Source organism: Sinocyclocheilus grahami, unplaced genomic scaffold (assembly GCF_001515645.1).
Source record: "Sinocyclocheilus grahami isolate Dianchi unplaced genomic scaffold, SAMN03320097.WGS_v1.1 scaffold1171.1, whole genome shotgun sequence".
Lineage (NCBI taxonomy): Eukaryota > Metazoa > Chordata > Actinopteri > Cypriniformes > Cyprinidae > Sinocyclocheilus > Sinocyclocheilus grahami.
In genome coordinates this window covers 403,336-414,367 of record NW_015506350.1, presented here as the reverse complement: position 1 = coordinate 414,367, position 11,032 = coordinate 403,336, and the positions used below count along the sequence as shown (strand labels likewise).

Sequence of the window (11,032 nt, the reverse complement as noted above, 5' to 3'; positions counted from 1 at the left end):
ATATGGGGTGCTGTGTGTACATTAATGAGGAAAAAAAATAACTTAAATGATTTTAGCAAATGGTTGCAATATAACAGAGTGAAAAATTTAAGGGGGTCTGTATACTTTCCGTACCCACTGTGTATATATATATATATATATATATCTATATATATACATAAAAAAGAGGAAACTAACCTCAAGTTGTTGAATGGCAGTTTCTCTTTCTTTAATGAGCTCCAGGTCCTCCTCTGTTATGGCCACGTCTTCTGTCTGAGTGATGGTCTTACCCCAATCATCATTACTGCACACACAAACACACGCAGAATGTTTTCAGCTCTAATACTTTTACTCAGCGCTGGGAGCTCATAAACAGGGACTGAGACTTACTTTTCAAAGGAGACCAGCTGCTCTTCATGACCTCCATCTTCAGCCTGCAGTAAATCACAACACAAAACTACTTCACTCAACAAAACATACTGAAGAGTACTGTATGAATGAATATCTGAAACATTAAAAACATAAAACAGCATCAGCATCCTATTTTACTAAGTGACGCTTCGAGGGAATCAGAATAGTCATAGGTAAAATGTCATAAAAATAGGGCAGAATTAATTTTATCCACTGGGTATCACTTGAATGGTGTAAAGTAGACGTTCCAGAATGGACAGAAGCTTGATTTCAAATATTATATTATATTCAGTAAAAAAATAAAATAAAATGTTTTTTATAAATGTCTTTTTGATTAGATGGAAATTAGGGTGTGCAAAATGACAACATTAGATTGTGAATGTTTAAAATGTCTCTACAATCTGTTTATACAGAGAGAATGTTATTACAAGTGCACATTTTCATCAGTTGCAGTTCTAAGGCTTGTTTTTATTATTATTATTGTTTTTTAAAGCCTTGCCAGTAAAAAAAAACCATACAATTATGTCAAAAATACAATGTTCACATAAACACAGCAGTGTTTCCCACAGACTTACACTCAATGTGTGGCGGCACTTTCCCGGAGGAAATATAGGCTATATAAATCAGCAGACGCACTGATTGAAAATGCACATTCATTCTCTGCCAGCAGGAGGTGAGTTAAGAGCATCAGAAATAGCGGTTTCCCTGGTAACGGCTGTAATCAAAACAGCGCTCCGCTCATAAACACTGCTTTATCAGGCGTTATAGGAAAGATTAAATGAAAATGACATCGAAAGTTTTCTAAAGACAGTCAATGCCCTTCAAAGATACATTCATATAAAAACACCCGCGCTGCGTTTTGACTTTGAAACGTGCAGTGCTCATTTTTATTCAACGAAGTCAATGCATTTTGGAAAATCTATTTGTGGCGGTCAGCGTTGATATATTTATATCAGTATGTTGGATCTGTGCATTAGGTCTTAAAGTAACAGCAGCCTAATATACATGCTGCTTGACTCACTGCTCGACTGAATAACATTTGTAGTTACAATTCAGAATCAGTGTATCTTTAAGACTTTGAAGAGTTTAATTTTTACATTTGATTATTCAATTTCTTACATGAATGTTAAAGGGGTCATATGATGCGATTTCAATTTGTCCTTTCTCTTTGGAATGTTACAAGCTCTCGGTGCATAAAGAAGATCTGTGAAGTTGCAAAGACTAAAGTCTCAAATCCAAAGAGATATTCTTTATAAAAGTTAAGAGTCAGCCACACCCCCCTAAAACGGCTCGTTCTAACACGCCCCCACATGTCTACGTCACTATGTGGGAAGATTTGCATAACGCCGCCCAAATGTTCACACAAAGAAAGAAGGCGCAACTTTTATTCTCGCTGTAGTATTGTTGTTGCCGCCGCCATGTCATGAAGACACTGTCTGATTCGTTGTGAAAGCGAAACTACTTTGTTTGGTCTTCCAAAAGAGGACGATATCCGCTTCGTCATGCCTGGAACTGATCCGTCCTGATTGCTGAGGGAATACATCAACTTTGCGCTGTGGATCGCCGGATCGGCTTTCACCGTGGACGAAGCAGAGTCCAGCCCGGGGTCGTCACATGTGGTTGCTGCAAGCCCGCCGGCCTCCGCATACTCCAGGCCGCGGTGTGACGCTGTGTGTTTCGTTGTTTGGTCTTCCAAAAAGAGGACACGACTAGAAATCAGTGGTTACGTTGTATTTACAACACGGTTGCAGAATAGTTCAACCCAAATATTCAGATGTGTGCAGCACATTTTATGAAGGACTGTTTCCTGATCCTGGGAGAGTAGACTACAATGCCGGCTGTTCTGACTCACAGACTGTAATTGCGTTTTTTTATTTTTAAATGATTTCCTACTGATGATTCAAACGCGAGTTTTGGGCAGTGTAGAGTAGCGCTTGTTGTTTGTCGTTTCTCCGATCACAAATGCAGACATGGTTTTATGTTTACGCGGCGCGATGCAACGCAACGCGCAAAAAGACAGTATAAGTCATTATAATCCGTAATTATTTCCCCACTGGATGCAACGAATGCCTCGTTTATAATGGGTTTTAATGTTTTTGTCTCGTCGCTCCGGCCGGACAGGGCATCACAGTATGGTGAGGGGCGTAACATTTCCGTCACACGCTTGAGGTATTCGGCCAATCACAACGCACTGCATAGCTGGCCAATCAGAGCACACCTCGCTTTTCAGACCGATGAGCTTTGTAAAAATCGATGCGTTTCAAAAAGGCGGGGCATAGAGGAGAAACAATGTACAGTATGTGCAAAATAATGTTTTTTTTTACCTTAAACCGGATAAACACATTTCATTACACCAAATACACAAAATACTGTTCTTTTTAGCAGCATCATATGACCCCTTTAATGAGCAGTTAATTTTTTTCCTATTGTTTGTAATTTTGTATATTTGTTTTTATTTTAATAACAATGATAAAATAATGAAATAACATGAAATAAAAAGTGAAATAAGATTTTGGTCATATCGCCCACCCCTTCCCTAATTGGTCTGTCATTATTTTTTCTTTTATGCTTTTTTTGTTTTTTTCTTTACACGGCTATATGTTTCTAAAATATGGAAATTAGTTTGCATGTACTGCTCAGTAACTTGCAAAATAGTCTTAAAATGAACATGAAAAAGAACATTGATAAAGATTGTGGATCGTGATCCTCTCTGAAATAAATTAATTGAATAGGATATCGTATTATGATATTTTTTTGTCATACCGCCTACCCCTAGATGGAAATGATCCATTTCATCAAATATTTGTGTATAAGGTATTTTTGGGTTTAAGCAGAGTTGTAAGCTTATCATTTCACTTTTAAGGATGCTGCCTATGTAGACAGTTCAGTAAGGTCTGGATCAGAGCTATTGTGGAAAACATTAATTCTAGAGTGTATCTTACTGAGAGTCGTGACCCTGCTCGGGCTCTGGCCACTGACTCCTTCTCCTTCTCTGCGGCTCGACGCTGCACTGCCTGGAAGTTGTTGAGAGCTGCAGAGAAATCATTCATCAGCCGGTCCTTCTGTATTTTCTGCTGTCTCTGTTTAAAGAAGAAATTCAACCAGTTAGACTTGACATTCAGACAAAATATTACAAGAACTTCACCAGCACCTTTAAATGACCATCCCATTTTTATTTGCATGTCCTTATGCTTCATGTAAACACATTTCTGTGGAGGTTAAAGTGAGCCTGCACACACAAGCGCACCTGTTCGGACAGGGAGACGGGAAGAGAGAGTGAGCCGAGGTCTTTCAGGTGCTTGTTGGTCTCCTTGGCCAGCTGGTTTGTGTAGTGCTGCACCTGCTGACTGTTAACAGATCACACATACTGAGAATACAAGAGCACAAGAGGAACAGGAAATGCACAGCCATAAATAAATCAAGAACTAAACACACTCACAGTCTCTCCCGCAGGTCACTGGTGTCTTGTTTTGTTCCCAGTTGGTTTACCATGCTCTTGATTTGTGCCGCTAATGTAAAAAAACACACATTTACACTAAAATCAGAGTCTTTAAAGTCAGTGCAGGATTTCCACAGCAGACATATGAGGATAATACTGTGAATCTCATGAAGAAATGTCAAAATCATCAAAACAGAAATACAAAACAATAAATAAGATTTTGTGTAAAAGAAAAGAAAAAGTTAAATTAGTAATGCGAATAGAGAGCAATAGTCTGTAAAAAAGAAAATACAATTAATCAGAAACAAAATCCCATTAATCACATTAATAATATTAAGAGTTCCGATTATTCATCCATGACTTGTGCTGGTGTTTTTTTTCCTTTTGAAAATTTAATACTTTTGTTCGGCAAGGTTTGTATTAAATTGATCAAAAGTGACAGTTTAGACATTTATAAGGCTAAAAAAGATTTTTAAGACTGGAGTAATGATGCAAAAAATTCAGCTTTGCATCACAGGAGTAAATTACATTTTGAATGATAATAAATTACAAGTTTGAATTAAGTTTTTTCAACGTTTTGGAAAGAAGCGTTGTTTTTATTGTCACCAAGGTTGCAGTTTTTTTTTGTTTTTTTTTAGAAAAATACAGTAAAAACTGTAATATTGTGAAATATTATTACAATTTAGAAGAATGTTTTTCTATTTAAATATATTTTATGATGTAATTTATTCCTGTGATCAAAGCTGAATTTTCAGCATCATTCCTCCAGTCTTCAGTGTCCCATGATCCTTCAGCAATCAGTATAATATGCTGATTAGGTGTTAACTTATTAGTGATTATTATTGGTGCTCCATTATGAATAATGGTTCCTATTATTATCGATGTTGAAAACTAGTTTGCCGTGTAATATTTTGTGTAGAATCCACAACATTTTTTTTTCAGAATTCTTTGATGAATAGAAAAAGAACACCATTCGTTTTGAAATAGAAATCTTATTAACATTAAAAGTATTTACTGTCACTTTTGCTCAATTTAATGCATCCTTGCTGAATAAAAGTATTAATTTCTCTCTTTTCAATCTTACTTAGCCCAAACTTTTGAATGGTAGTGTATCACAGTTTAATAATACTTCACAATATTACTGTTTTACTGCATTTTGAATCAAATAAACACTTCCAAACATTTTTTTTAAACTCTTACCAACACTAAACCTCTGACCAGCAGTGCATGTCTCAACAAGTCAGAGATTATTATGAGCCACCACATAATAATCTCTGAGCTGGCTGACTTGTTTCATGGATCAGAACAAATTTCAAATCCCAATGGAGAAAACAACTGAGAAAATGGGAACGAAGGCCACTAAAAAAAGTGCACAGTTACTTCTGTACCACGAAACAAATCACAACGCCAAAAATCCTAATGGTCCTAAACAGGCTTCATTTCTTTACATAAAATATGCAGAGCTAAATCACCACTAAGTTGTCAAGCTGATCCGATGTACTCCCCTGGTAGTATCTTTAGTAGAGCCCGATCGATATATCGTTTTGCCGATATTAGCCTGTCGCCGATATATCGGTATCGGCGAATATGCCGCCGATATGATTTTTTTTTTTACAGAGCATATAACGCAGATAAAATGCTTGGAATTGTGTAATTACTAAGTTTGTCCAGCAGAGTGCACTCTATTGTTTGCTACTGGCGACCTGGATGAAACACTTTAAAGCTTAGTCTATGGAAAACCATTGAAACTTTGAATGGCCATATCTCCGTAACGGCGCAGCGAATCCGCACCAAATTCGGGGATCCCTTCAGCTCGAGGAACCCTCTCCAACGCGAATCGAGTGTACTTCTAGAGGCCCGCTTTCGAATGAGACCACCCCCATGTCGATAGCCAGGGTTTGGGAGTTACAGGTGGTTAAATTCGCGGTCCGGCACCGACGGATCAAGCGATCCCGGGGGGCTACCGACACACTGAAGGTGGCGTTCGAGAGGGCTGCTCAAGCTGAAGGGATCCCCCGAATTTGGTGGAGATCCGCCGACGCGTTCGCGAGATAGTGACACCAGTCAACATTTTCACTTCAGTAAGGAGGTCTCTTGTTCAGGCAGCATTCAAGCGTGGTCTTTTTCGACCGTAAGTGCCCTGCAAAGTGGACTTCACATGAAATTCTGCCATGATTCCAGTTCCAAGGAAATGTACACGTTACATTCAAAGGGCATTAAAGTGCGCGAGAAGTGAATTTATATTTAGGGATGCACCGAATGTTCGGCAACCGCAGTGTGGAAGCATTTAAACTGTCGGAGAAAGACACAAAAATCATTACAAGCACCGACAGCGAGAGACTGTTTAGGACTGCATCGCATGTCTTCGATGAGAAGAGGAAGGGGAGATTGTTGCTGGTTACTGTATGATGATTGAAATCACGAAATGGTCTTAAACAATTAGTAAATAAACTGCAGAACGTTATGTTTTCTAATACACGCGTGCATTGCATGTATTCTGACAGCGCTGCACGAGCTCGCAGCAGATCTGCTTGTTAACCAGAGTCTAAAGTCCAAAGCGTGAGGAAAATCTGCGCTGATACAGTCGTCAGTTGCTCAGTCACATTTTTATGAATTTTTACAAGGCATGTGACAATGCGATACGTATGACGAATTCGTAATGAGACTCATTTATAAATATAAAAAGACAATAATAATGATAATAATCATTACAACAGCTCTATTTTAATACATTTATTATAACATTCACACATAGTGTTCAAATTAGGATCTGTAATATTTTCTAATGTTTTAAGAAGTCTCTTCTCAGCAAGGCTGAGACAGTAAAAAAAAAAAATAAATACATGCCTGATTCAAGAAGGGGTCTGATGGCCAAAAAATATTATTTTACTAACTTATTAATTTTAAGTTAAATTGTGCTTTGTTGGTATAGTGTCTGCTAGAATGTTAAAACATGTTCAGTGTTAAATACTTTTAAATTGTTGTTTTGTAATTGATTTTTTTATTTTGAAAAGCAAGACTAAACAGTAAAAAGCACATTTTGGCCTTTTAATTTATGCAATGGTGAAAAAAAAAAGGTAAATCGGTATTCGGCCCAGTGTTTAATTTTGTTTGGTTTTGGCTTCGGCCCATAATTTTCATTTCAGTGCATCCCTATTTATATTGTATTTATTTACAAGATAAACAAGTAGACAGAACACACAATTGAACAGGGAACGCTAGAGTTAGAGGGACTTTTCTAAATAAGAATAAAACAAGTCGAAATAATAGAAAAATAGAGAACGCTAGTGTTAGAGGGACATGTTTATATATCGAGTGAAAAGAAAAGAAGAAGATAGAAATAGAATGCTCTTGTTAGAGACTCTTCTTTCTTTGTAAGTGCACATAGCACAATGCTAAACACAAACTGTGTCATAACTGAGCCCAGATCAGTGAATGCTAGGCTAACGTTAGCCAGCTCACCGACTAAACACTCGGACTACAGCAACATACCGCTGCAAACTGCCGTTTCGTGATTAAATAGTCATGTTTTGTTTGTTTACACTCATCGGACTGGTTTACTCTGGAAAACTACAACACAAACAAAACCACGGCATTAGCATAAACTAAACGGACAGAAACCTAGACCACCCGCATTTCACCTCGTCCGACATCTAGAGACGCTTTCAGAGGCTTTCGGAAGAAATATGAACGCAGTCGTCGCGTTGTTTTTGCTAAATCTGATGAAGAAATATAACGCTCTTACACAAGCTCGGGGCCGCACCTCACTCGGGACTTCCGGTCTGATGCACTTTGCACTTCCGCTAAGGGGCAGAGCCTACAAGAGCACGTGATGGCACAGAAACACCCCAAGATCCCACAGAGGGAGCTGAACTTTAAACTAGTGACTCTACACAAGCCTCTTTCTCAATCTCATTTCATTTCATCATTATGTACGACTGCTACTTCATTATTATGAACCTCTGTGTATTTATTATTATTATTTTATAGACGTTTATGTTGCACACACTGTACTCGAGCTCTAACAAACAAATAGTGAGCAAGTGCCTGGTCTATATTAAAATTAAAGTTTTGAGATATTAAAATTGATTTCATTTAAATGATACCAATGTGTTTTTGTAAGAAAAATGGTCATACTAATATATATTTTTTAATGAAACCGGTTTCAATCCTGTTATGATGTATTTTTACATTTGGATTTATTTATGTTTTATTTTATACGTTTTATTAACTATTTATGTTCATTTGATTTTGTTTTGGATGAATAAATCTATATGGGTGAAAATATGTCATGCTTTAAACTTTTGTTTTATTTAGATGTGTATCATATTTGGATTTGTTGCATGTATAAAGCCGCATGGATAAAAATATGTAATGCTTGAAATATTTTTTAATGGAAAAACAAGGCATTGCTGTTTAAACCAGAACTGTATGAGAATACACTTATTTCAGTTATTTATCTGACTAAACGTATGGTACACTTCCCATCAATCAAACCTGAATTCATTTCATTTATACATAACAAAAAATCAACTAATATTATTCTTATTCAGTTACCTTAATAATTGGTTCTTTGTAATATAAACAAAAAGTAAATATGAACAAATATCCTCAGTCCATCTCCTCGTACTGATAAACTGGCTCTGGCAGGTGACATGTAACGTTACAGCTGACCCCGTCCCACGACTCAGGGGGCTGGAAGAAGCAACCCATCAGAGCACTGTACAGTTCTTCACTCTGCTCCATAAAGCTCTCATTTGCCTCCATCACATTCATCTCCGAGTCTGGATCTACAACACAGAGAAACAAAACACAGGCGTAAGACACGCCACTTACTGGACTCATCGCTTTTATATAGTGCAGAGTGTAATTATGATAATATCATGCTACAGTTAAAAGCTGTGTTAAGTGCATCTGAGGAATACTGAGCCCACGGAGAGAAAAAGAAATAAATGTCTGATCTAAACTTACACTCTAGCTCGTCATCTTCCATCTCTTCGCCCTGCAGCTACAAAAATGGTAAATAAAAAACTTTAAAAACTAAAATAAAATAGACACTGAGGCAGAGAATACTGAATATAATTATGCAAATTGATAAACTGATAATGAACCGCTGACAGTAATAGGAACGGAATTTAATGCTTAAAATGTCACTGATTGGTTCAGGCACTTTTGGTGTGACTTGGAAAAGCCCTGCAGAAATAAAACCGCATCTACCTGTGCGATGTCCTGGGAAGGGTTTAAGTAGCTGTAATCATAGCTCCAGTCATATGTAGACAAATGGCTGGCGTACTGTGGGTAATAGCACTGGTTCAAATACAAATTATGGCTGTTGTAGCTTTCTGCATGGAGGTGATAACTTTGGTTCTCAGGCGACTCATTCTTCTTCCTAGTAGAGGGAGGATTAGACACATTAATGTCAATTTGTTTTGTGACAAAACTGTACGTATCGCTCAAACAGTACTTGAGGTTATGTATTTTGATAGACTCCTCATTAAACGTTTGCTACAGACCTCACTACTCTTCAAACCGAGTAATTTTCATATACCATTCAAAAATTCGGGGTCAGCAAAATTTTAATTTTTTTATGTTTTTGAAAGAAGTCTCTTATGCTCATTAAAGGGGTAGTTCACCTAAAAATGCAAATGTGATGTTTATCTGCTTACCCCCAGGGCATCCAAGATGTAGGTGACTTTGTTTCTTCAGTAGAACACAAATTATGATTTTTAACTTTAACCGTTGCAGTCTATCAGTCGTATAATGCATGGCAATGGTAACAAAATCTATGAGAGTAAAAAAAACATGCACAGACAAATCCAAATTAAACCCTGCGGCTCGTGACGACACATCGATGTCCTAAGACACAAAACCAGAAACCGAACAGTATTTATATCATTTTTTACCTCTAATACACCACTATGTCCAACTGCTTTGAGCGCGTGCACGGCATCCGGTGCGTGAGGGGTGTACGCGCTCTGGCGTAGTTTACGTTAATGGGTGTGTTGATATCCAGCCGAAGAGCAATCAACCATAACTTCAGGCGAGCAGGCTCAGAAGTTGGGAATACGTGGAAAGTCACCACTCCCGAATGAGTTTGCGCGAGAGAACGTAATCTTTTAGTTTTAAGTCGGTTTGAACAATCCGGATAAGCGCAAGTACCAGTTTGATTAGCCGTCGTACCTACAATGACTGCACTGTGCAACCAATGAGTGACGTATATGCGCGAGAGATCACTTCCAGCGCTTTCCTTGAGCGCGCGCATGGCATCCTGTGTGTGAGGTGTGTACACGCTCTGGTGTAGTTTACGCAAGCGCCGGAAGTGATCTCTCACGCGTATACATCACTCATTGGTTACACAGTGCACAAAAATTGTAGGTATGACGGCTAATCAAAATGGTACTTGCTTGCGCTTATTCGGATTGTTCAAACCGACTTGAAACTAAAAGATTACGTTCTCTCGCGCGAACTCATTCGGGAGTGGTGACTTTCCACATATTCCCAACTTCTGAGCCTGCTCGCCTGAAGTTATGGCTGATTGCTCTTCGGCTGGATGTCAACACACCCATTAACGTAAACTACGCCAGAGCGAGTACACACCTCACGCATCGGATGCCGTGCGCGCGCTCAAGGAAGTTGGAGATTGCGGTGAATCAGAGGTAAAAAATTATATAAATACTGTTCGGTTTCTCGCACAAACCGTTCATTTCGTGTCTTAGGACATCAATGTGTCATCACGAGCCGCAGGGTTTAATTTGGATTTGTCTGTGCATGTTTTTTTTACTCTCATAGATTTTGTTACCATTGCCATGCATTATACGACTGACAGACTGCAACGGCTGGACTTAAAAATCATAATTTGTGTTCTACTGAAGAAACAAAGTCACCTACATCTTGGATGCCCTGGGGGTAAGTCATTTTTGGGTGAACTATCCCTTTAAGGCTGGATTTATTTGTTCAAAAATATTTGATAAAAACAGTAATATTGTGAAATATTTTTTACAATTTAAAAAGAACTGTTTTCTATGTGAATATCTCATAAAATGTAATTTATTCACTGCAAAAAATGCTTTTCTATCTTAGATCTTTTGTTTTGTTTCCAGCCAAAATATCTATAAATTCTTAAATCAAGAAGGATTTTCTAGACAAGTAAAAATGATTGTCTTGTTTTCAGAAATCTGCCAATGGGGTAAGAAAAATAATCTT

At 37.8% G+C, this 11,032-nt stretch overlaps 2 protein-coding genes across 3 annotated transcripts in view; both read right to left on the bottom strand.

The window, feature by feature from the left end:
• Nucleotides 1–4,017, bottom strand: part of LOC107567585 (syntaxin-12-like) — an 8,399-nt gene extending 4,382 nt beyond the window's left edge. The window contains exons 1-5 of the mRNA XM_016253282.1: nucleotides 3,830–4,017; nucleotides 3,638–3,737; nucleotides 3,333–3,470; nucleotides 370–413; nucleotides 178–283 (exon numbers count right to left, since the gene is read on the bottom strand). Coding sequence (XP_016108768.1) covers nucleotides 178–283; nucleotides 370–413; nucleotides 3,333–3,470; nucleotides 3,638–3,737; nucleotides 3,830–4,017 — 576 coding nt within the window. The remainder of the gene's footprint in view (nucleotides 1–177; nucleotides 284–369; nucleotides 414–3,332; nucleotides 3,471–3,637; nucleotides 3,738–3,829) is intronic.
• Nucleotides 4,018–8,305: 4,288 nt separating this feature from the next.
• trnau1apa (tRNA selenocysteine 1 associated protein 1a) overlaps nucleotides 8,306–11,032 on the bottom strand; it is a 13,783-nt gene continuing 11,056 nt past the window's right edge. Inside the window, exons 7-9 of one of the 2 annotated variants that reach the window (XM_016253291.1) lie at nucleotides 9,047–9,218; nucleotides 8,801–8,837; nucleotides 8,306–8,619 (exon numbers count right to left, since the gene is read on the bottom strand). In XM_016253291.1, coding sequence (XP_016108777.1) covers nucleotides 8,441–8,619; nucleotides 8,801–8,837; nucleotides 9,047–9,218 — 388 coding nt within the window. In that variant the 3' untranslated portion in view covers nucleotides 8,306–8,440. The remainder of the gene's footprint in view (nucleotides 8,620–8,800; nucleotides 8,838–9,046; nucleotides 9,219–11,032) is intronic. The other variant, XM_016253292.1, reaches the window with a different exon arrangement.